Here is a 25,042-nt window from a genome sequence, read left to right on the forward strand (position 1 = left end):
AGATAAGTGCGTGCTTCCAGTCAATCCGTTAGAATCCCAACTGCTTTCAGCTTCCTCTCCGAAATCATATCAAAAGCTAACTTAGCAGTATTTAGTTCAGCTTCAGAGAGTGCTGACGCATTATTCCGACCTGACTCTAGCATAGTCTTCTACATCTGTACCTGTTAAAACAAGGATGGCACTTCATCCCTGTTCAAACAAGGATGATACGTCCATGTAATAGAATCTAATCCTATTAAGGGAAGTAGTTTTCTGTCAGGGAGTGTGGCCTATGCCAGCACTCCCATCTGTCTATCTCTCTTCCTCAAAACAAGGGGGTAGAGGTGTCTTTTCATATAGGAAGGAGAGAGATAGATGCCAGCATTCCCTGATAGAGTTCTTTTTCCCTCCTATTAAACTCTTTTTATACACCTGAGAACTAACAAACCAAGGGGAATGGTTTTCTAAGCTTACGGTTCGTCTACGCTGATAAAGCTAAAGCATGAACATCTCTGTGATGCTACTCAACTCCAAATTTCAAAGAAATGCAAAAACTCTCTCTAGAAAATTGAGATTTTGGATGATATTTCAATGAAAAATACATGGTCTATGTAAATATTAATAGTTTAAGAAAGAAGGGTTTACTTAAATCCAAACCATGGTGGGTCCATGTTTTAGAAGACCATACACCCCATCTTAATGGTTTAGTTTTAGCCCCAAGCAAGTTGGATAAGTGTCTCAAACATGGGTTAAGAGTGACCAAATGATATATAAGTTTTAACATCTTTGGCTCCTTTAGTTTCGTCAGAAAATGTTTAAAAACAAAAGAAAATTATATTAGTCTAAAAAACTTTCTTAAAACAAAATACAAAATTTTAGAAAATGACGTCCATTTTAAATTCCTGTGTCTCTACTTTCAGAGAAAATCTTAGCATATTCAGTCCATTTTTCAATTCTTCTAACCCAAACAAACCCTAAAGGTGAATTATTTGTGCAAACTTTATAAGTGAAATTATTACATTTTGGATATTTCTTCATAAGAATGAAAGAGTTGTTTTTAAACCCCCACAAAAAAATAAATGAAAGAGTTGTTCTCCCTGGGCCCTAGACATGGATCCCCACACTGCAGTTGCGTACTTGCGTTAGAGCAAGAGGGCTGTAATCTTATTACAAGGGCATTCTCAACATTGGAGCCTCCCTGTGAGTTTTTCAAAGAAATGGCAGTTATTGGATAGTGTAAAATGAATACATTTCTTCTAATTGGGAGAGTTTTCTCTGAGCTGGTGGGGTGAGGAGACGGTTGGTCAATAGAGGGAGAGGAGAGGAGTGTGCTCGTAGCCCACGCCACCAGCTCAGAGACCTTTTTCACCCCTCTTATCAGTCTCAGAGTTTAGAATTCCCCTTCAGTTCAACACATTAGCTTATTATCTAAATTCATTTTTCTGCAGAGGACGATATGCAGCGACACTGCAACCCCATAGTGAACAATTTAGTTTCAGGCAGCAATCAACCTCAGCTTCGATGTGAACAAAACTAGACAGTGTTCAATGAACATTCATCCACTACAAAAACACTATTCTTTGCATCTGATAATTTTAAGCAAAGGGAGGTGGTGTACCAGCTCATTCGCAGTTCAAACATGTTAATTTAACAGAGATAGGATCCAAGAATACAGACCAGTTCTGCAAATAAAACATCCACATGCAGCAATTTGCCAAGCTTTGCATATTGATAATTAAACACAACCTAAAGCAATATACTATTTCCCCAACATGACAGCTTTATAACTACAAGAAATCTGGAATGGATGCCCTCACTCTTTTCACCATCTATTTTCCGTCTAGATTGATTTTTACGTCCAGATAAAATATACAGTTTGGGGTAATCAAGCTGCAAAAACCCAGTAGTCAGAAGGCAAAGAATACTTCTGATTCATGTGTATGGATGATGTCTGTGTCGATCCTTCTCGCGGGATGAATAGGAGGAGCTATGGTAGTCGCTACGATCTGAAAAAAAAGATAAAGCAGACTCAGATGGATGGATCCTTCTTCAAGAAAATGCTATGCATTGTAAGAACAATGGAAGAACACATACATACCTCGTGATGGATGGTGCCTTGATTTCTCTGAATGCCCTCCTGAAACCATGCACATAAACAGCATAGGAATTATTGGACATATCAAAGAAGAAATTGTGAAAATTCAATATAACAAATAAGAAATAAAGGTGACTCAGATAACCTGAATCTTTTCCCTTGTCCTTGGAACGATGACTTCTATCCTTGACTTTGTCTCGTTCCCTTTCCATCTCTTTCTCTCGTTCCCTTTCCCTGTCAGAATCCCTTCCATCCCTTCCCCTATCACGGTCCCAAGCCTTTGATCTCTCCCTCTCCCTCTCCCTCTCCCTATCCCTCTCCCTGTTCCTTTCTCCACTTCCCTCCTGTCTGTGCTCAGCCTTGGACTTTGATGGAAGTTCTTCTCTCATCACTTCATCAATTGGGAGATTCTTGGCATCATCATCACTTTTCTTGGACTCCTTTAATTTTTCACAGGCTACTTTTACAATTGCACCTTTCGAACCACTGGTGTCTGGATTGGCAACTGCAGGCACAACCTTGGGACTAGATGTATCATTATTACCTGCCAGTCCATTCGGTGTTCCTTCCTAAGCAAAGGATAAAAATCATTGACAGTCAAGTTCCACCAATAAAATGTCACAGAATACACCCAAATTCCATCTTGCAAAGAAATGAGAATGAAGCATAAGATCATAATTCACCTTCGAAATTTGCTGCCCTTGTGAGTCTGTTGTCTGTCTTGATGTTGTGAATGAATCCCCATCTTTACACACTGGTATGTGTAGTGCTTTGGGAAGGCTGTACAGGTGTGCCAAAACCCTACAGACTTCATCAATCCCAGACTTCTCTGCATCGAAAGCCTTCCACCATGGAGGGTCCTCAGGAAGTGGTACCTGGAACCTTCGAGCAGCCGCATATACAACACCACAAGCCACAACTTCACTCTTGAATCTAACACACAAGGTTGTACGCAGGCTGCTCAAAATAATTCATGGAAGGACAAATTCAGACATGGAAGCTTGAATCAAAGCAAACTTGTTTAGCAAAAGTGAAATAAATGGTCACCCCAACAGAAAATTAATATACATTGCAGAGTAAAAAAAATAAAGAGATACAAACCCTAAAGAGATACAAACCCAGAATGATGACAAACAATTACAATACAACTATAATGATGAACTAAAAGAGATAAAATGAAAAGGGAGTAAAACAGATACTTCAAGCAATGGAAGGGCTCAACATGCAAGCAGATTTCAATAAGGGGAGGTGTTGACCTCCTTGAGTGAAATAAAGTCTCTAAAAAGGCCTAAAACAAAAGGTAGGAATATAATCAGTACAACATGAAAGCTCCATTATCCCTATTTGTAATTTTATTTATTTATTTATTTTGGGGGGGAGGGGGGCATTTCCATCTGATGACCAAAATTCTGTTGGATATTTCAGTCTAAATTTTAGGTCCATAAATCCATAAAATGAATGACACTCTCTACCTTTTTCTTTTTTTCTTCAGACCAATGTCCAAACTGCAACAATGTTTTTGGTGTCCACGCACTAATGGTTATTTGTCACAAGGCAGTGTCTGTTTGTCATTCTATCAGATAGGCAAGGAATTCCTCAGACAGGACACATGTCAAAATAAAGTACCTTATCTCAATCATACGTCCCATCATCTATGGAGCAGTGACAGCAGTCCACTTTTGTTCTCCAACAATCCATGTTCTCCTTAATGCCCAGGGCATGTCTGTCAAAATCACATCTGGTCCTTTTTGTAACCGCCAGCTCTGGTAATTCTTGGATGCCCTTTTAAACTTTTCTGCCCCCTCCCTCTCTCCATTGAATCTCAAGGATACATCTATTTTTGCCTGTTACCCTTCTTGCTTGAATCCCAGGCCAAGTTTTGGTCACTTTCATGTGGCAATACTTCATTTGGGGAGCAAATCCTAAATTTCACAATGATACACAGGGTTTTATAGATGAGACTGCATCATTCTTTTGCAACCTATTGGTTGTGGGTTCAAAACTTGGAAACAGCCTCTCCTGCGAAGCAGGGGATAAGGCTGCGGACATTTGCCCCTCCCAGACCCTGCAGTACTGGGAGCCTCGTGCACTGGGACACTTTTTTTTTTAAATTCATCATTCTTTTAAGTAGCTTTTGTCTTTTTTCTAGGCCTAACTGTCCATGTTTATTACGAGCACTAGCTACTTAGATAGAAATCAGCAATACAGAATCTAATTTGAAATATCAAGTCTAAATAGCCAGAGGACAAACCCATCAGAGATAGGAAGGTTCTTAAGTGGGTCCAACAAACCAAAACATTTTACTGATAATTACGAAAAATATATATAGATAAAAGGCCATAAACTGTTGCAAGTCAACTCTTGCAGGGTCCAAGGAGGTGTGAACTGGGAACCGTTCTAACCATTGTTATTTTGGTTTAGTATGCTATTAGGTTTTGGTGCAATGGTATAGGTTGCTCCATTTGTGACCAAGTGGTCACAGGTTCGAGTCTGGAAACAACCTCTCTGCGAAAGTAGGAGCAAGGCTGCATACATTATGACCCTCCCCAGGCCCCGCAGTGGCGGGAGCCTCGTGCACTGGGTACGCCCTTTTTATGCTATTACGTTTCGGGCTTATTCTAGGGGAACGAGTCCTAAAGGCAATGTTACAGTATTGAGTAGCATAAGGCTCCATGTAAGACACCCCTTACAAAAGTATGTCCTTCATTCACCTGTTAATAAAGCATAATTGTTCATTTATCCTAGTAAGTTATTTCTGTCTCTCCTCATAAACAATTTTCTCCAATATCATTGGTTGATTTTCTTCTGTTCCCTCATAAGCTATGATAAGCCATCATCAAACCTCAATGTTACAAACTTTAATCTCACAACCCATTCATCTCATTTCATCAATCAACCCCACAGAGCACAGACCACCTTAAATTTCTACTCTGCTCAAGTTTATTAAACCTGCACCAATGCCCAATGCCAACTGCCTTGTACAATGAGACTTCTTAGTGAGACTTGATCCTTGTTACGTATGGAAATTGAAAAATTGTACAATTAGATAAGTACCATACATCTAGGAGAGCATCACATGTCACAGGGTGATGGCTGCCATCAACAATCATTTTAAAGTTCCAAGAAGGTAACAGGACAACAGCACAAGAACAATACAATCCTGCAAATCATTTGGCATTCCAAAGTTCACTTCATCTTCAACAGAACAATATCATAATCTATTGCAACAATTTTAACAGGCAAAGTGGAAGCAACTGTTACTCAGATCATATGCTCTCGAGTTGAAAGTTGATAATTATTCATACTCAAATCTGAATGGCACATACAAAAATTACTACACTTAAATATCAATTCAAGCAGCGTAAGAGGGAATAAAAGGTGAGTATGATGTAGCAACAGAATATTACTTAGAGAGGAAATTCATCCAGATAAGTACCTATCATTTGCAAGATTCCAAGCCTCCTGCCTTAACTCTGGAGGTGTTTCAAGTGTAGCAAGGTAGTTCGATATGAACTTATGAGGATGTTCAACATGACAAATGAAACCCATCTCTTTCAATAAGTGTCTCTCTGTTCTGTTCAAGTCCATCTTCAACTCTGAATATTTCTGAGACAAATAAAAGAAAATTCCATAGACAATAATTACTTACTTTAAAAAGAAGACACATCAGAATTCCATTAGTGCAAGCACTACTTGCAGCAGCAACCCTAACCAACTTCTGCATAGAAAGGGGATATCTGAGCCTTGTCATTGATACTGGATGGACAGGGGAAAGAAAAGCCCAACAGAAACTCTAAAAATCACTCAACAATACGATATAAAAGAATCAGAAGTTGGTTAGGATTAACGAAATTTAATAATAATAAAAAAAAAAACAAAAAATATCTATGTGCATGTTTCAGTTTAACCTTAGAAAAGACGTCCAAATGCTCTATGGGTAAATTTTCTCTCCGACATTCCATCCTATGGAATACCATGAGCACGTGCTTTGCTTTCCTAGGGCTTTCCTCCAGCTTTGAGGCAAGCCAAACACAACTAGCAGCAACCCTCTGCAAAGAAATCAGTTCCAATTGTATACAGAGTCGGTGCCGATATAAGATCTTCAAAACCAGATAATGATTGCAATGGCTTAAAAATTATTATCGAGGAAAACAAAAGAGATTACATCACATGGGGTATAATAATAATTTGGCGAGGGGGAAGGGGTGTAGAAAATGGAACCTTCACGTTAAAGCGAGCAAATGACTTCTTGCAGTAGAAACGATGGAATAGAACTTGGGCTGTTGCCATTACTGCCTGAGGTCTGTCATAATCAGATTAAGAAAACACAATATAATAATAAAAAGGAAAATCAATTTCAAAAGAAAAAAACAAGAGCATGATTAACCAAGGGAATATTTATATAATTTAAAAGAATAAAAAAGGATACAATTTGAGCAAAATGCCGCTTTCCTGAATGAGATCACATCCATAAATTCTAAGTGTTGTTTCTGTAGCTTCATCTATGTCATCTTTCCTTGACGGGGAGTTTCTTAACTGCTCATCCGTCAAGTAGAATGTATCGAGTGCTGTGTAAATCATTATGAACAGCTGCAAAACAAATCCAAGTTTCAGTTAAGGTAAGGTTAAGGGAAAACCCATGAAGGCAGACGCATTGCATGCAATCTAACCAACTAGCTTAAGAAAATGCCTTTTAACTAAGTGCAAATTGTTTTCTTAGTTTCTCTCTTCTTTTTTTTTTCTTTTTTTTTCATTATAGACTTTCTAATTTGAGCATATGGACTTGATATGTTTTCCAACAATACTCCTCCGTGCTGCAATCGAAGCTCAGAGATTTTAAAAAAAAAAAAAAATGCAATTAATACTTTATCAAACGAGGGGAAATCAAGTCATGAGTGCTAATTGATCAAACCCTAATTGAACCTATCCCTAAATTTTAAAGAAAGCGAAGAATACAGGAATCCAATAAGCGTGGCAAACGTAATCGAAAGCAGATGGATACAGTAATAGAAGAATGAAGAAGAGGTAACAACTGACCTTTGCAGCTTTTGCTACTCTTGCTGTGAAGAACGGAGACCCGAAATCAGTTCGTCCGATGTTGGAAGGAAGGACAAAGGGATTCGAAACCACGAAGAAGAGGATTTCGAAATTAGACGCTTCAGACTGTATTAAAGTCCCCGCTATTACTTTTAATTATTGAGCCTCGAACCATCACTCCAGGAGATCGGAATCGCCGCAGACCGTTCCATCTCCGATTCCGCGTTTTAAAACCCTAGTGCAGAGATAGAGGCTGGGGAGAAGGACCGAGGGAGATCGAGAAGAAAATCTTTTTCCTTATTGCTATTGCATTTTTTATCTGGACCAACTATTAAACAGGGCTGGGCTGAGATATCCTGATCTTAAGTGTGGGTCAGGACTGGTAATTTCTGGTCCTAAGATAGGGCCGGGCCGGGCCAAAATTGAGGCATTGGGTTGAATCCGCCCAAGTTTATTGATTGGAGTGAGGGGAACTTGAAAAGTCCCTGTTACAGGCTAGCACAAGCCAGGGGGTGGCACTGGGCCAGAGTGTCTTATAACCCAAAGACACAGCCCTACGGGCAAAGTCATCAGCGACAACTCAATAATATCCTGATAAATGGATAGAATCTCCACCGGAGGGGGCCTTTTCTGCTATCAGACACCAGACGGATCAACTGCTCATTATCAGATTCCACCATAACAAAGTCCAGGCAGTCGCCGATAGCAAGGATCAGACGCTTTAAACGGATCGGATTCGGATTAGATTCAGCTTGGATAGTGCTATATCGGCATCCGCATCTGATTAGCAATCGGACAGATTCAGATAGTGCTAAATGGATACGAACACGGATACAGATCAGATATTTTATCCGTTTACATGTAAATATAGCTTTTCTGATAGCTATAGTCTATTCGTATCTGCATCCGTTTAGCTTTTGGACGGATTCGGATAGTGCTAAACGGATATGGACACAGATACGGAAACGGATTTCGGCTATTCATTTACACTCCTAATTAGACCCTCACGGATGGCAAGGACCTCTCCTTAAAGAACATGGCTGAAGGAGATTGGGTTAGATACTGTGAAAATGATATTATCAGCATCACCTCACGGATGGCAAGGGCCTCTCCCTGAAGGAGCTGAAGGAGATTGGCTAAGTAATCTCTCAATGAAAGAACAAACAAAATCATTAAAATTATCTGGTTATCCAATTATTATTAGATCTTTTAGCCAATTGGAATGGTGATGCAACCTTGGGAATCATGAACAATATTCCAAACACTAGAAGAGAACAGGAACAACAACTGAGCAAGAACAAAAAACAAGGAAGAGGGGAATAATGGCATTAGGAAAGAACTCAACGCCTGCATCTCCCTTCCCCCTCTCCATGTTCAAGGCCGATCAGGTTCAACTTGGCTCGGCCATGAGGGCAGGTTAGGGTTTGATTTTTTCAGACCCTGAGTCAGGGTCAAACCGGGCCTATGCCCGACTAAGGGAATTCAAGGTTGGGCTGGGGCTTTAAAAAGCCCGGCTCAATCTGAACTTGTTGCATCCCTACCTCTATTTAGGGGTGTCTTGGTCGGATTTAATTGGTCCTCGTCAATTTAGGGGTGGACAATATTGCCACCAAGGACGTCAATTGACTTGGTTTTGGTTTAATTCAATATACAAGATGTGAAAACCAAAACCAAATGATTTGCATATAATATACATACTATTTGTTGGAGTCCTCCATGGATGCCAAGAATACCAATGAACAAGATACCATCACTACTTTGATGAAAACGTCTTAAATTTGAGAATGAAAATTATTTTTCAAAATTTTATACTGTTTCAGTAATACATTTTCTTCAATTTCTAATCTTTATACAATTTTGAACTTGGTTACAACAAACCTGATAAAATATTGGGAAAGAATTTTCTATCCTGGAGTGGCCCTTGTGCTAGGAGCATGCATGGAAACATCTATATGGGCGGGATTTTCACCTTTCATGGGGGGTAGGGTGGTCATTTTGTATCATCCTGTGTTTGGGCGCTAGAGCCACACTCCCAAACAAAGTCCTTTTACCTTAAACATTTGGTTGAAAACTTGATATGTGAGCATGGATCCTTTTGTCTATCCATCCACAAAATTACAACTCTATTCCACTTTACGACATGATAAATATTGATGCTAAAGGTTTCAAATTGGAACCATAACCGAAAAATAAAAAACTGGACCAAATAAGTTGAACCGAATAAAGTTCAATTATGGAATGTAGGAACCAAATTTAGTTTGAATCCGATTTTAGCATAGGAACCGTCGGTTCAAACCAAAACTGAACCAAATTGGGATACTAACATATTTCTAATATTTGTATTAGATTGTATACAACAACAACAACAACAAACACGTGCAATGGAAGTATCACTTTATCAGGGAGATTATCCAGCAGAGCGACGTGACTATCTCCAAAGTGGACACAACTAAAAATGTGTCGGATGCCATGACAAAGGGTTTATCCCCTGGAGTGTTTGAGAAACACATGGAGGGCATGAGCTTAAAATGTATGGGGAATTGGCTTTGATGTATAAGTGGGAGATTGTTGGATATGTCTGTCCATCAAGCCCAGTTCAATCCGGTTCAACCTGATTTATTATGTATTAAATATTTCATACATTTTTATTTAATATGATCACATGTGATATAAATTTTTTGAGCACTATATGTCCATAAGTTTTACTTTAAATTGGTAGTCACGATTAGGGTTTGGGTTAGGTAGCCCTTATCATATGGTCGTCGCATTGGGTATGGGTAGACATGTTTGATGTTAGGGTACGAATGCGAGTACACACATGTTGATGTGTGTATTGACAAAGAATCTTATTTTGTCGATTCCCTCATGTATTATTGCCAGATGTAGGTTTGGGATAGACTTGTGTCACCGAGACCCAGTACTTGAGAGGGCTTTGTCACTGCATGATGTGAGCGTGTTCTTTGGTTCACCAATGACTACGGTTCAAGAGAACTAAAGCCAGTTTCTGGGAATGCGTAATTATTATGCGAGTGAAAGAGTCACTCAACATGGTCTCCACTGCTCGATTGAGGAACATCAAGGGGAGTTTGTCTATGGATGGTCGGATTTGAATCAGGTGCCTGTATCATTTTATTAAATGGTTTTTGCAAAATATATTTTCACATAAAATGCTAATTTATAATTAAGAATTTAATTAACTCATTTAATCCTGTTTTGCAGATTCCGATCATGTACACAGATGCTCTGATACGGACATGTACCATGGAATGAGATTTGGCAATACTAGTGTACATGCCCTAGATTCCATGACGACGATGTTGTTTAGTGGAGGGTTGATGCATATTTGACATGTAGAGGTATTTCTAAGATTTGTTAATTATTAATTGATTTATTTAAACTAGTATGGGCTTGATGCTATTTAAGGTCCATTAATATTTAAATTAATTAATTATATTATTCCCTTTTAGATTCTGCTTCTTCACTAATTAGAAGTCCATTTAAGCCCATTAGGGTTTAAAGTCAAACAAGAGAGAGAGAGAGTCTGACTCTCACTTGGAATGAGGTAGAGCCTCATCTATTTAAACACACCAGAGGAGGGCGCAGAAAAGATTCCAAGTCTGGACGACTTTTTTTGCCCCCCTCTTGAAAAATCGCAGGCACTCTCTCTTCTCTCTTCTTCTCTTTTGATCTCTTGCTCTCTAGGGTTTTGAGATATGGTTAGGGTTTTGGAAACCTGATTTTTCGGATTTGATCCAAGTATTGCAGAGGAAATTCTAGTTTGGCTTAGGAATCTTCTACTTGCATCAAGGAGACCCAGATTAGGGCTTTGTTGATTGGCTCGTTAGGGGAATAACCATTATCTAGAGCAGGAGCAACACTTGAAGCTCAATAGGTTAGCAGATCTTGATGTTTTTATTTACATTAAGTGTTTTAATTATTTGATAATCACGGGATGTGAAAGAAACCCGAATCGATCTCTTTTCCACTGCGCATTTGGGTATAGGATGATTCCCTCTTTCCATGGGACAAAAAGATAAGGGCTATTAGATTATATAATACTACTATATTATAATATAATATATTAATGTATTAATAATTTAGGGCAAAAGATCATGCCAAGATGTGTGGCCCTTGCATTAGTGTGGGGCCAATGAGAGTACACGTAGGGGCATCAACATGGATGAAATTCTTTATTTCACGGGGGGGCATGGTGGTAAATTCACGTGCTCCCGTGTTTGTTTGTAGGTTCCACATAACTTGGCAAGGATATTTTCTTAATATGTTATAATACTACTATAGTTATAGTATATGAACCGAATATAAGAATCAAAACGAGGCTTTTCGGGGGATTCTAAAGTTTTTCCAAGTTTTATTTGTGATGAATTTGCTTTTGATGCATTTTGTAGACCTAGATATCGATTTTCTTGGTAGTATTTGAGAGTTCCTGCAGATGGCATTGTTGAAGGTGAGAATATCTTTAATTGCTTTGTCTGTTGTATTCGTATGGATACGCTTGGACGTTTCATTATATTAATATAATCTATTTTTAAAACAAAAAATATATAAAAAACCGGATACAAGAACCAGAATCAAACCGTTTATAAGAATCAAATGCCGAAACGAATAAGAATTAAATCAAACAAAACCGAACCAAGAAGGTCCGGTTTGAAAATTTTCAAACCTGATTTGGTGTCGATGAACCAAAAACTGAATCGAATACCCGAAGGCTAACCCATTTACACCCATTTAAACTTTTACGTTTTTTATCTACCAAAAAAAAAAAACTTTTACCTTTTTTAATTCAGTTAGAAACCATGTCATACACTCATACTAGGATTTGTAAATCTATTGAAATTAAATAACTTACGGGAACTGCGAGACAGTGTTACGATAGGATTCGGAAATTACAGGTAAATCAATCTCAATTTAGAACTTTTTCATTAAGAAATCTCCTAACGTCTGATTAGAACCAAATCAACACCTCATAAGGACATAACAACCGTTTATTATCACGAACACCTCCTGACACCGATCTGACGGTCAAAATATGTTGCCTCACATGTGGATCCCAGTTTTCTCTCATCATCTCCTTGATAACTTTTTGCTTACGAAGACGGAAAGACCGAGACTCATTATATATAAAGCACTTGAAACCCGAAGAAGGTCTCAATCTTTTCTTGTTATCTCCATCTTCTTCTTAAATTCTTCCCCCAATTCGCCTTCCTTCCTTGCATTACTGCTACAGGCAGAGAGAGAGAGAGATTCGAGGTTTTTCGTGCTCTGCAAGGTCGTCTTTACTTCCTCAAATCGTCAACTTTTGTTGCTAAATCAGTAGAACTGATCAGTTAAAACAGCTACACAACTGTATTGCTTCTCTAGATTTAGAGGCTTCTCCAACAAATTTAGTGACGAGTTAAGCAAAGATGATGATGATCAGAGTTCGTAGCAGAGATGGCTTAGAGCGAGTGACAGTTGATAGTCCTCACATCACTGTCTCGGAGCTTAAAGCCCTAATTGAGAACCAGTTGAGAGTCCCTGTATCTAATCAAACCCTTTCGATAAACCAAAACTTGCTCCTTGCCAAAACCCTAGATGAAATGCTTCGTTTTACAGATATGTCGAATCCTCAGACCCTTGTTTCTTCACTGGGAATTTCCCATGGTTCGATGATTTATTTGGCTTATGAGGGGGAAAGAACGGTTGCTGGACCAGCCGTCAAGCCTTCTGGATCGTTTGGGAGGAAGATGACCATGGACGATCTCATTGCCAAGCAGATGAGGGTTGGCCGCCAGGAGAATCCGCACTGTGAATCTGTGTCATTCGATCGAGATACAGCCAATGCGTTCCAGCATTACGTGAATGAGTCGCTAGCCTTCGCTGTTAAGCGCGGCGGATTCATGTATGGAACGGTGTCGTCGGACGGAAAGGTTGAGGTGGATTTCATATATGAGCCTCCACAGCAGGGAACGGAAGAGAATTTGATCCTGTTGAGGGACCCTGATGAGGAAAACCTAGTGGAGGCAATTGCATTGGGGTTGGGGATGAGGAAGGTTGGTTTTATATTCACGCAGACGGTCGGGCAGAATAAGAAAGACTATACGTTGTCGAATTCTGAAATTCTCCAGGCCGCTGAGCTTCACGGGCAGAATGATCTCAAGGAGTGGGTCACGGCGGTGGTTAAACTGGAAGTCAACGAGGATGGTGGTGCAGATGTTCACTTTGAAGCTTTTCAGATGAGTGATATGTGTGTGAGATTGTTTAAGGAAGGTTGGTTCGAGACGGATATCGCAGCAGATGCAGACCCAAAGCTATCTCGAATGAAGAATGATGTGGTTGTGGGTGTGAAGGATACCAAGGAAGTTGACAATGATTTCTTCTTGGTGGTGGTTAAGATAATGGATCACCAGGTACGTTTCAGCTGGTTTATTTGGTTCCTTTTTTCCATGCAATCTTTTGCTCTATCTGATGATCAATGCTATATATATCAAGTTGAAAATCAAACTACAAGTACACTACAGCCAACTCTATGTTAAGTATTAACCTTCAGAATTCTTATGAAATGGCTGGCCCCCATTTGTGGCTCTGGCATAGAAAATAGAGATGGAAAACTATGTCCATGTATTAATTATCATCGCTTGACAACACAGAGAAACCCATCTTAAATCAAAATACCAGAGAAATCCAGGATAAGATTTTAGAATTAACTTGACAGGACACCAATTTTCAACTGGGCCTATAATTATAAAAAAGAGGTGGGGTGGGGGGGGGGGGGGGGGGGAGGAGGATGCCAACTGCCTGGTTAAACGTATTTCATAGAACGAGAAGAACTTCGTAGCCACCACACACCATGTATTATGCTTGCTGTCTGAAACTTTTTTCCATATTGATTATGTTATGGCTGTTACTTGTAACTGCTGAAGCAAGTGATGCATCTGATTTTATCTTGGAATAGCACTTGCACTTCCTATTTCTTTTTTCAGGTTTGGTTATACGTCTAGTTCTTTATGTATTTTTTGTTTGTCTACAAAAAACAGATTGCATTTATTGACTCTCTCTCTCTAATCCATCAACGCCACATCTCTAGAATTGTGTTATCATTATCAGTTTCAAAATCTGATACTTATGACATTTTTTTGGGAACTTAATTAACTTAGACATGTTTGCTAGATTTTTTATTTCCTGTGGGGGGGGGGGGGGGGCGCAAAATTGGCACCTGAATCGGACCAAACCAAACATTTGTCAGGCTATTGTTATTGTACTGCCTCGAATTTATAGAGTAAGAAATTTTTTAATCAATAAATCAATTTGTTGATTGCATGATGGGCTCCCTTGAAAACATTAGCGCACGTGTAAGATTTGGAATCACTAGAAAACCTGCATAACTCTGCAAGACATTATCATATAAAAGGTAGGTCAAAGAAGAAAAAACTATTTGTTGCCGCTGAAATCTGAATGGATGACTTTCACACCTTAAACCAGAGAATGAGCACAAGAGAGGAACGGAGTTGGATTCCGCAGGGGACTCTACGATGCTGAAGTCAGAATCCGGACAACAGGATAAGAGTTTGGGAAGATCAGAGAGCAGTAGTGAATGGAATGGTTCCGGATGTTGTCTAGAGAGTTTACCTTGAATTTCATCTTTTTATTTATAGAAGAAATGGTGCGTGGATCTGACTTCTTAGCATGGCGGTGGAGAGGCTAGGCCTATCTGCCTATGGGCGGTGCGCTCAGACCTTTCTGCGAGAAGGGGGCACACCCAGACCTTTCTGCGTGTTTGGGACGTGCCCTGATACCTCTGGCACACTGCAGCGTTGACTTAGTATGCCTATATAGTAGTAGTTCGAGTGCCTTGTTCTAGCCTTGCCAAGTGTCAGTTTGCCATAAGTGGGTGGATTTTAGGAATTTCACTATCCAATCATCAATAATTTTTAATGTATACTAAAAAATGTGATTGATTAAGAACTTTGTCTTTAATTGTTTGATGCCTGCCAGCATGGGAAGTAACCAAGATGATTAATTTATCTGGTCGGAGAAGTTAAGGTTTATGAGATATGGATTGAAAACCCCAGATGTGGTTGTTCCATGCTACTGGTTTTGTGAATCAATAATTGCAGAAGTGTCCAATTCCCCTTGGATTTTTTTATTTTACCCACCACAGTCCGACACGTGCCATTTCCTTAATAGAGACATGAGAAAAAGGAGTCTGGGATGACCCCTGGAATTTACCACACTGCTACATACTCCAACCTACTGAATGGTCAATCTTTCTGTTGATGTATATTGTATTGTTTCCTCCCATATACTAAATCCTACTCATTAACTCATTTGTGTTCGTAGTGACTGAAAGGAATAATATATATCAACCTCAAAAGGATACTATGAATTTGGACGGAGTTTATTCCTATATTTTTAAAATCTAGTGGCATCATGATTGTGGTTTGAAGCACTGCATCCAAACTGGATTGTTTTATGCCGCACTTTGTTCAACAACAAGGATACCATTTTGGCTGATATCATTTCTTTATATGACCACTTAATAATGTAGACAAGTTACCTTTGACAGCACTTCTCTAGCAATCTGTTTATCGTTGCTCATATTTGACTTGGAGCCTGGAGGTGCCAATTGTTGGTGTTCTCCACTCGCATTTTGTTTCCTGGGGAGGGGGGAAGGCGGGGGATCAGTCGTATTTTTGGTTTTTTTTTTTATAACTCCAAATTTTAAAATTAGTACCTATATTAAATGATCCTGGTAAATGTTTTTAATGAAACTTCCTGGATTTTGGTCAGCTGCAGAAGATGAATCTTTTTTTCCCTGAAACTTTGTGCATATATGACCTTTCTTTTTCTTGAACCAAAATTTTTAGGGTTTCTGCCCAAACTTTTGATGGCCCCTCCACCCTTTTTATGTACTTTTAGGTACTTCAATCTGAATTCCTCAATAAGTATGAAAATATCAAGCAATGTTTCTCTAAGATTTTTTTTGTTTGCATAAACAGAATAGAAAAGAAATAACTTGGTGGAGTTGCACTAGTTGCGTGTGATATTGTTTCTTCCAAATTTAGGATTATTTATGTCGTGTTTCCTTATATGAATTTTCATGCTAATGCAGGGGCCGCTTTCATCAACCTTCCCAATTGAGAACAGGAATATCCCAGTAACAATGAGGGCCCTGAAGAATCATCTGGATCGGGCCAAGAGCCTCCCATTTGTGAAGCGAATTTCTGATTTTCACTTGCTGCTTTTACTGGCCAGGTATTTAGACATCAATTCCGATGTTCCTGCATTGGCTGAATGTGTACTGGCACAGACATCAGTTCCAGAAGGCTACCAGCTCCTAATTGAGTCCATGGCTGGTGCTTCTTGATGGTGATTACAAGTCTTCTTGGAGAATATATGTATGTTGGCCCTATGAAACAACCTCTATTAGCTTCTGACAACACGCGTGCCATTGAAATGGCAGTCTGCCTCCTACATACATTTCCTTATGATAGTCAAGCCAAAGGGTTCTATTGCATAAGTTTGTCAAGATATTTATGTTTATAAAAATATTTGTGTTAATTGTCGTTAAAGCATTCAATATTGGCTTTTTTGGTTACTCAATCATAAGATGCACCATACACAAAGGCATTGAGGAGCTATGATTACTTGAATTAAAAAGCTATGATTGGTTCATACACGAAATGAAATTATTTCTTTGACTTTGCGAAGTCTCCTTCTGTTTGGATATAAAATGTTGTAAAGTTACGACTTGTGACAAAACAAAATAAAATGGGAAATTTTTTAGTTGATGATTGAGTATACTTCTTGTTCATAATGATTGAAAAATTTCTTCATTTTTCAACCAAAATCACTTAAATTTACAGTAGAAATGCATGATAATACAGGAAGTTCACCTTATTTTAACTACGATTCTGGTTCCTAAGGAAGGCAAAAATACGTTCTTTGTAGCTCTGCATGGATGTTACTCATTCAGGACTTGTTTGCATTTCACATGGAATGGAGTCATCTCATCTTGACTTCTTTGGATACATAACTGCTACCTTTAAAATTGATTCATGTTGAGTTATACTAGTTGGTTAATGCCTAACTGGTAAGTGAGAGGTCATTCATTTAAGTTTATGTGAAATGAAACCATTTCTATTTATATCCATTTAACTGAAATTATCGTTTGGGATCTCCCTGCCCATGCTTTGATGGAAATGTGCATAGAGGTAGAACCCAATGCTCATTCAAATCTACCAGCTGTGGGTGTTATACAGTGAGAGCGTTTCGGCGGAAGCACACTATGGTTATGGGCATTTACCATGCAATGTCTAACCAAACTTAAAACTGTTTCATTCCAGATTCCAGCTAGTTAAGTTTTATTGCCTTTTTTCCACCATTTCCCCTTTTGGATTTCATGCTTTTTCTCCGGCTAGAAAATCATGAAGCTTTGAATTTGGCTCTAAGTTTCTTTATTGCTAAAACTTTTCTTTTTCTACAGTAACCAAATTGAAAATCAATATACCCTATAATTTCATTTTCTATGTCTGGTGGGTGATCACAACCTTCTTTGTGCCATGAACTCGAGGGCCTTTCTAGTTAATCCAAGTGTGTCAAATACAGTTGCAGCGATATGGGATGGAGTGAGGCCGGCTTCAGCCATCTGATCAGGTGGTGATCCATGCTCAATATACCAATCTGGAAGAAGTAGTGGTCTCCACTGCACAAAGAAACAACCAACTCACAAAGTAAGTATTACTGATCCCACTTACAGAACTACTAATGTGGAGTTCTTAATAATCCAAAATTCTAAATCATAAAGAATCATACCTTTGTTGCTCCGTCGAGAAATCCATTGAGGGCTAAGAACTGGGCAACATGAGACCCAAATCCTCCAATTGATCCTTCTTCCACTGTGATCAGCAACTCATGAGATTTAGCAAGGTTATGAATAAGGGCATGATCAAGTGGCTTGCAGAAGCGTGCATCTGCTACTGTCAACCGTAAGCCATGCTGTTCCACTAAAGATGCTGCAGCTAAACAGCTTTGAACTGCTGTTCCATAGCCCAATAGTGCCACTCTCTCACCCTCGATCAAAATACGGCCTTTGCCAACCTGTTGAGGAAATGAACCAGAAAATTAATGTTTATATCAGGGAGTTTGTGAGACACCTTCCTAATGGGGAAACAAATTATGGGTGATTGCGAGATTACCTCCAGAGGGGTACCCTTGTTCTCCGGTGGCAGCTGAACACCAATTCCATTTCCTTTTGGATAACGGAAGCAACTGGGTCGATCATCTATTGCAGCAGCAGTTGCAACCATACGGAAAAGCTCTGCCTCATCCGAAGGAGCCATCACAACCATGTTCGGAAGGCATGCCATGTAAGTTACATCAAATGACCCCGAATGTGTAGGCCCATCGGCACCAACCAACCCTGCTCGGTCTATTGCAAACCTCACTGGCAATTTCTGCAAGTCCACATCATGGATCACCTGCAGTATGGAAAATGCTTTCAGACTTGCCATATTTACTGTCTTTTAGTTGAGATACGTACTATTATGAACGATAAACATTACTATGCTAATCAAAAAAGGGAAGAAAGATAACAACGAGAACGAAGGACGTGAAGCACTGGATTTACTTGATCATATGCCCTCTGCAAGAAGGATGAGTAGATAGCACAGAATGGTTTAAGGCCTTCACAGGCAAGGCCTGCTGCAAAAGTGACAGCATGCTGTTCTGCTATTCCAACATCAAAACATCTCGATGGGAAGTGGCGGAGGAATTGATTCAGGCCTGTCCCTCCTCCCATTGCAGCATGTATGGCAACGATGTCTTTGTCCACCTCTGCTTCTGCAATCAACGCCTCCGTAAAATAAGTGGTGTAAGATTTAGTAAGCGCAATAGCTTTGGATTGCTTTCCGGTAGCTGGGTCAAACTTGGCAACACCTGCAAAAAACAACCAATTAATTGATCTTTTGTTTTTCTCCTCCTAATACCCAGTAAACCCAAATGAGCAACTTCATTGATCAAATTATGATTCTGAGTTTACCATGGTACTTATCCGCAGCTTTCTCTGCGTATGGATATCCTCGACCTTTCTCAGTCACAACATGGATGAGTACAGGACCTGTTGTATGGGTCTGCTTAACTTCTCCAAGAATGGACACAAGATCATCTATGTTATGGCCATCAACAGGACCAATATAATAGAGACCAAGCTCCTCAAAGAGTGTTGAACCAGATCCACTGATCATACCGCGGGCATATTCATCAATTTTTGCTGCTAGTCCATGTATTGATCCACCCATCTGCTGTGTAACTCCCTGCACCAACCATAGTAATGCAAGAAAATCAGCAACCAATTGGTGTTTCAAGGATCAATAACTGACTGGTTTTATCTGATTCTCATAAAGTTTATTACCTTGGCAGCTTCCCTCAGTTGTCTAAAGGGCCTGTTGGACTGCAACCTACTGAGTGCACTGCTCAAAGCTCCTACAGGTGGTGCGGGGCCATCGAGAGTAGCAGTTGGTAGGGAAACCTGTTTGTTGTCATTGAGGATCACAATCATGTCTGAGTCTAGGTACCCAGCATTGTTCATGGCTTCATAAGCTTGGCCTGCAGTCATGGAACCATCCCCTATAACAGCAACTACATGGTTCTTTCTCCCCTTCAGATCCCTTGCAACAGCCATCCCTATTTGACCAAAACAAATTGCCATCAAATCTCCCATACTTGAGAAGCTGCATACATAGACAGGGAGATAAACAAGGATAGAGAGATACCCAAGGCAGCAGAGATACTGGTTGAACTGTGACCAGCGCCGAAGCAATCATATTTGCTCTCAGAGCGTTTGGTGAATCCCGATAACCCATTCGTTTGACGAATAGTTTGCATCTTATCTTTCCTCCCAGTCAGGGTTTTGTGTGGATAAGTCTGTATAATCAAGAGAGTAATAGTAATTTCAGAACAGAATAAAAAACAGAGGAGAAAACAGAGTGGGGTGGAGGGGAGAAGAAGAGCCTTGAGAGGTACCTGGTGACCCACATCCCATAGAATCTTATCCTGTGGAGCATCAAAAACGTAATGGAGAGCCACTGTAAGCTCAACCACTCCCAGGCTTGAACCCAAGTGACCTCCGGTAGCAGACACGTTGAAGATGACATTGGAACGTAGCTCATCAGCAAGTTGTTTGAGTTCCTGCATCAACAGTTAGTACAAAGTATATAGAGTAAATTTTTTTTCTTAATTCACCTTCTACCTTAATTGAGAGATTTTTTATGTCGATTGGATAATCGATAGTGTCCAAAAGAGGTGTTGGTGGTCTCTCTGAGTGATACTCCCCTTTCTCTGATAGTGATGCACAAACACCTCCCAACCTTTTCTTGCTCTGCACCAAATCATATCAAAATCACACATTTCTATCAGAAACTGTAATGGAAACCATTAATAGTAGCTGAGAACTAAAATATCTTGGTGGGTCTTTTCTTATTTTTAAACCATCTTGTGATACACGAGACAACTAGAGACATCAGAAAGAAACTTTCAAAAATTAAACGAAAGAGACAAGACCCAAGTCTCCCAATTCTGAATTCCTCTCCACGGTCTCCGTTCAACAACGTGGTTTGATTGGCTAGCATTCTAATTAACGTAAACACAGAGATAAATAGATTTCAGACCTGGGTAAGCCTGTTCTGATCTTGGTTCTGCAGATCTGCTCCCAAGAACTGATGATAGAATCTGGAAGTGGGTTTGAAGGGATATGTAGTTACTTCTCTAAGTAGATGACCAGGGAAGGAAAACGATGACAGAGCCATTGGAAATGTAATAGCAAGACCCAACAAAGGAACACCAACGGCAAGAACCAGTGAAAGAGGAGAGAGAGAGAGTAGTTGATATGAATCACCAGAGCTGAGGAGGAGAGGTAAAGGGCCTTGGGCTTAATTTATAATGGCTTCCCTCCTACCATAGTTGGACAATTGGACTTGCACAAAAACGCATGGCAGTTTTTCCACCATTGGACCACCTCATTGGAAATAATAATGGTTTCCAAGGTGAATTTATCAAATCATATGATTTAAGGGTTCATACATGGAAACAAATTCGTGGTAATTAACATACCAGGTAACATGATTAAGAGAAAATAAAATGGAAAGAGTTGGAGCTATATAGGCAGAAGGACAAAATTTCCTCTACATTAACTATTTCAGTTTATCCAGCTAACAGTCAGATAACTATGGTCCATCTTTCCCTTTCAATATAGACAGCCATTACTGTTTTTTTACTTTTTACTCAATTACAGACAGCCCCAATTATAGACTGCCATTAATGTTTCCCTTTTTCATTCCATGGAGAGAAAGAGAAGTTACTATTGAAGCGAACTATAGGGAGAAAAAACGCCACTTGGTTACGCAGTGCAGACCGCCCATGCGCCCAGACATAGGGGCGCACGAAATGATCGTCGTACCCCTGGTCATTTTCTTCTTTCTAGGGGTGTGGCGGTCATTTTACGCGCTTCTATGTCTGAGCGCAGGGGCAGCGTGCTTTGCGCGATCATGTGACGTTCTTTATCGCAAAAATATATCAGACCATTCATATAAACATTTGGCCGAAATAGGAATTCGAGTTGATCGACCTAATGCACCATAATTACAAAAACAATTATTGTTTCGTATAATAGATAGAACTAAGCTCTGTGCGATCACGTGATGTTCTTTATCCTGAAAATATATTAGACCATTGATATAAACATTTGGCCGAAATAGGAATTTGGGCTGATCGACCTAATGCACCATTATTACAAATATAATTATTGTTTCGTATAGTAGATAGAACTAATCTAAAACATTTTAGTTTACTTTTATGAAGAAAGGTAAAAGCCATTTGTCGGAATACTTGAAACATAAATGAACAAGCAGAAACTTCTCTTAAGATTATTCAAAGTCAATTGGGATATTGATCTATTTAAGGACATGATGGATCTATGTTGATCCTTCGGTTTTATGGCCTTTATTTGACCCGAGTTTTCAACTATTCAAGTCAATGCTAAGCAACCTAAAAAACAAAAAAATTATCATGATGGTCTAACTTAAAAATACAACTTAAAACAATGAGTATTGCAATACCTTAGGCGTATTAATAAACTGAAAATTAGTTTAATTGGTCATTTTCTTCTTTCCAAGGGGGGCGGCAGTCATTTTGTGCACCTCTGTGTCTGAGCGCAGGGGCAGCGTGCTCTACATGATCAGGTGACGTTCTTTATCTCAAAATATAATAGACCATTAATATAAACATTTGGCCGAAATAGAAATTTGGGCTGATCGACCTAATGCACCATAATTACAAAAACAAATATTGTTTTGTATAATAGATAGAACTAATCTAAAACATTATAATTTACTTTTATATAGAAAGGTAAAAGCCATTTGTCGGAATACTTGAAACATAAATGAACAAGTCAAAACTTCTCTTAAGAATTATTCAAAGTCAGTTGGGATATTGGTCTATTTAAGGACATGATGGATCTATGTTGATCCTTCAATTTTATGACCTTCATTTGATCCGAGTTTTCAATTATTCAAGTCACAGGTAAGTACCCTAAAAGAAAAAAAATTATCATGATGGTCTAACTTAAAAATACAACTTAAAACAATGAGTATTGCAATACCTTAGGCGTATTAATAAACTGAAAATTAGTTTAATTGGTCATTTTCTTATTTTCAAGGGGTGCGGCGATCATTTCGTGCACCTCTGTGTCTGAGCGCAGGGACAACGTGCTCTACACGATCAGGTGACGTTCTTCTCAAAATATATTAGACCATTAATATAAACATTTGACCAATTCGTGATAATCGACCCAATGCACCATAATTACAAAAACAATTATTGTTTCGTATAATAGATAGAACTAATCTAAAACATTATAGTTTACTTTTATGTAGAAAGGTAAAAACCATTTGTTGGAATACTTGAAACATAAATTAACAAGTAGAAACTTCTCTTGTCAGTTGGGATATTGATATATTTAATGAGCTGATGGATCTGATCCTTTAGTTTTATGACCTTCATTTGACCCAAGTTTTCAAGTATTCAAGTCAGTGCTAAGTACCCTAAAAGTCAAAAAATTATCATGATTGTCTAACTTAAAAAAACAACTTAAAACAATGAGTATTGCAATACCTTAGGCATATTAATAAGCTGAAAATTAATTTAGTTTGTTTTCGTTGTAAAAAAATTACAAACAACCAATTTTTTACTAATTCAACAATTTATTAATAAATGTATCAATCATTTGGTTTTATCACAAGTCATTCAACTTTTTGAATCAAATTCTTAAATTATTCTAGTCCAATGCAAACTATCTTGAAAACGGTAAAAAGAATATGATAGTCTAGTTTTTTTTTGGGTATGAATATGATAGTGTAGTTTGAGAAACAAAGATAAGAAAAAATAGACACATTAATAATCCAAAAATATGCTTAGTTGGTTTTAGTTGTAAGCTAAATTAATAGATTTATTATAAAATGACCCACTTTTTGGTAAATTAAAATTTTAATTAATACGTGTAATTATTCCCTTTCCCAGTTTTAGGGAAATTCATAGTTGTAAAACTTAACCTAATTAATTTGTGGTAATAGTGATTTTTCTAAAATTGTATAATAAACATAGGAGAAAAAGTTTCATGCACGATCGTGTATAAGAAAAATCTTTTACACTGATTTTTAGTAACCATCAAATAAAAGTGTTTTAATCTGAACCGTCCAACAATAAAGTAATGATAGATACTTTCTCGTATACGATTACCTTTCAGTTACTTTTTCAAATATGTGTAAAAGACTTTTGTATTTATCAACATGATTAAAAAAAAAAAAAACACGAAACAACTTCTTTTTGTTTCGTTCTCTGCAACTCCCTATTTCAAATACGTTCTCCTCATCTCTTCTGCAACTGGCGGCTCCGCCCAATCCCTCTTACCTCTGGCCAGGCAATAAGGGTTTCATGTGTGATGGAATTTTGCCCTGCCTCATTCCCTTTCCCTCCTGCCCGTATTCTCCCCTCTTCTGCAACTCACGGCTCCGCCCAAACCCTAACCTCTGGCCAAGTAGCAAGGGTTTCATGTGTGGCCTTGACATCGTACTCTACCGAAAATTGTTGCCTTCTGAAGATATGAAACCTGGTATTACAGACCTGATGAGGTTGAACCTATAAATTCAGCTTTCGTTCTAGTGAACCCATTGCATAGATTTGCTTTGATTTTTTGTGTGGAATTTTGTGCTGAAGTAAAAGAATTCTCCCAGTTGCTACTTTTCTCAGAAATTTTATCAGATCTAGCTGTAGAACCTTGTTTTGTAACTGACTCTACGATTGTGAACTTAATGTGTTCATTCTCAATTTGGTTAGATGAACAAAACCCCTATGCCTCGTCCCACCTGTTTGCAGCGTGATCATAACAAAATTTACCCATTAAATATGAACTCACAAAGCTAGATTTCTCTGATTTGCTCCTATGATCTTCTAGCTAGGCACATGCCAAAACATGGTTTCTAATCCCAAATCATAATTGGGATGAAGGACCAAATGAATCATAATTGGACCTGGAAATGTGTGAGTATTAGCCATTCCAAATTCCTTAAAGGAAGCAGGTGTTACTGCATCCTACACATGATTGGTGCATGAGGTTCTAACCATACCAATGAACTGTACCTTTAATCAAACCGCACCTTTGGTCAGGTTAAAGAAGATCAAAAGCTTGTTTAGCTTTGATTCTTCGGCTGCAATGGATAGATTTTCGTTTTCATTTCAGGGTATAAGAGTACAAGGGTTGTTTAACCTAGAAACTCTTTGCTTGGGTATTTTCTGAGCTTGGAACAAATATGTTCTCCGCCTCTGCTTCACCTAAGGGTCTCCCTAAGTTTGTCTGTTTTTCCTCTGGTGATCTACTACCAC

At 38.8% G+C, this 25,042-nt stretch overlaps 3 protein-coding genes across 4 annotated transcripts; 1 reads left to right on the top strand and 2 right to left on the bottom strand.

The window, feature by feature from the left end:
* Positions 1-1,572: 1,572 nt before the first annotated feature.
* On the bottom strand, positions 1,573-23,813 carry LOC122669114 (cyclin-L1-1-like). 2 transcript variants are annotated; one of them, XM_043865792.1, is made up of 9 exons: positions 23,810-23,813; positions 6,504-6,664; positions 6,296-6,377; positions 5,983-6,123; positions 5,511-5,680; positions 2,758-3,031; positions 2,220-2,643; positions 2,078-2,116; positions 1,573-1,985 (listed from the first exon to the last, which is right to left on the bottom strand). In XM_043865792.1, exons 2-9 carry the CDS (start codon positions 6,653-6,655, stop codon positions 1,912-1,914), a joined length of 1,356 nt encoding a protein of 451 aa, XP_043721727.1. In that variant the 5' UTR covers positions 6,656-6,664; positions 23,810-23,813; the 3' UTR covers positions 1,573-1,911. The 2 variants fall into 2 exon arrangements, with proteins under 2 accessions (XP_043721727.1, XP_043721726.1); XM_043865791.1 differs by lacking the exon at positions 23,810-23,813 and adding an exon at positions 7,105-7,123 and having other exon boundaries at positions 6,504-6,663.
* LOC122669115 (NPL4-like protein 1) lies at positions 12,424-16,807 on the top strand. Its single transcript, XM_043865793.1, has 2 exons — positions 12,424-13,518; positions 16,221-16,807. Exons 1-2 carry the CDS (start codon positions 12,535-12,537, stop codon positions 16,473-16,475), a joined length of 1,239 nt encoding a protein of 412 aa, XP_043721728.1. The 5' UTR covers positions 12,424-12,534; the 3' UTR covers positions 16,476-16,807.
* On the bottom strand, positions 17,622-20,934 carry LOC122669113 (probable 1-deoxy-D-xylulose-5-phosphate synthase, chloroplastic). The gene is made up of 10 exons (XM_043865790.1): positions 20,776-20,934; positions 20,358-20,486; positions 20,132-20,296; positions 19,882-20,032; positions 19,521-19,792; positions 19,149-19,422; positions 18,738-19,045; positions 18,307-18,588; positions 17,924-18,208; positions 17,622-17,813 (listed from the first exon to the last, which is right to left on the bottom strand). Exons 1-10 carry the CDS (start codon positions 20,911-20,913, stop codon positions 17,652-17,654), a joined length of 2,166 nt encoding a protein of 721 aa, XP_043721725.1. The 5' UTR covers positions 20,914-20,934; the 3' UTR covers positions 17,622-17,651.
* Positions 23,814-25,042: the final 1,229 nt, after the last annotated feature.

This window comes from Telopea speciosissima, chromosome 7 (genome assembly GCF_018873765.1).
Source record: "Telopea speciosissima isolate NSW1024214 ecotype Mountain lineage chromosome 7, Tspe_v1, whole genome shotgun sequence".
NCBI classification, from domain to species: domain Eukaryota; kingdom Viridiplantae; phylum Streptophyta; class Magnoliopsida; order Proteales; family Proteaceae; genus Telopea; species Telopea speciosissima.

Excerpts from the sequence above, each read along its gene's own strand:
- LOC122669115 (XM_043865793.1), top strand. The coding sequence starts at position 12,535 with ATGATGATGATCAGAGTTCGTAGCAGAGATGGCTTAGAGCGAGTGACA. Across the intron at positions 13,519-16,220 it reads TTAAGATAATGGATCACCAG|GGGCCGCTTTCATCAACCTT; the intron begins GTACGTTTCAGC and ends ATGCTAATGCAG.
- LOC122669113 (XM_043865790.1), bottom strand. The coding sequence starts at position 20,913 with ATGGCTCTGTCATCGTTTTCCTTCCCTGGTCATCTACTTAGAGAAGTA. Across the intron at positions 20,033-20,131 it reads TATGGGATGTGGGTCACCAG|ACTTATCCACACAAAACCCT; the intron begins GTACCTCTCAAG and ends TTGATTATACAG. Across the intron at positions 19,046-19,148 it reads AGCTGCGGATAAGTACCATG|GTGTTGCCAAGTTTGACCCA; the intron begins GTAAACTCAGAA and ends TGTTTTTTGCAG.
- LOC122669114 (XM_043865792.1), bottom strand. The coding sequence starts at position 6,655 with ATGATTTACACAGCACTCGATACATTCTACTTGACGGATGAGCAGTTA. Across the intron at positions 5,681-5,982 it reads ATTTGGACGTCTTTTCTAAG|AAATATTCAGAGTTGAAGAT; the intron begins GTTAAACTGAAA and ends TATTTGTCTCAG. Across the intron at positions 2,117-2,219 it reads GGACAAGGGAAAAGATTCAG|GAGGGCATTCAGAGAAATCA; the intron begins GTTATCTGAGTC and ends GCATGGTTTCAG.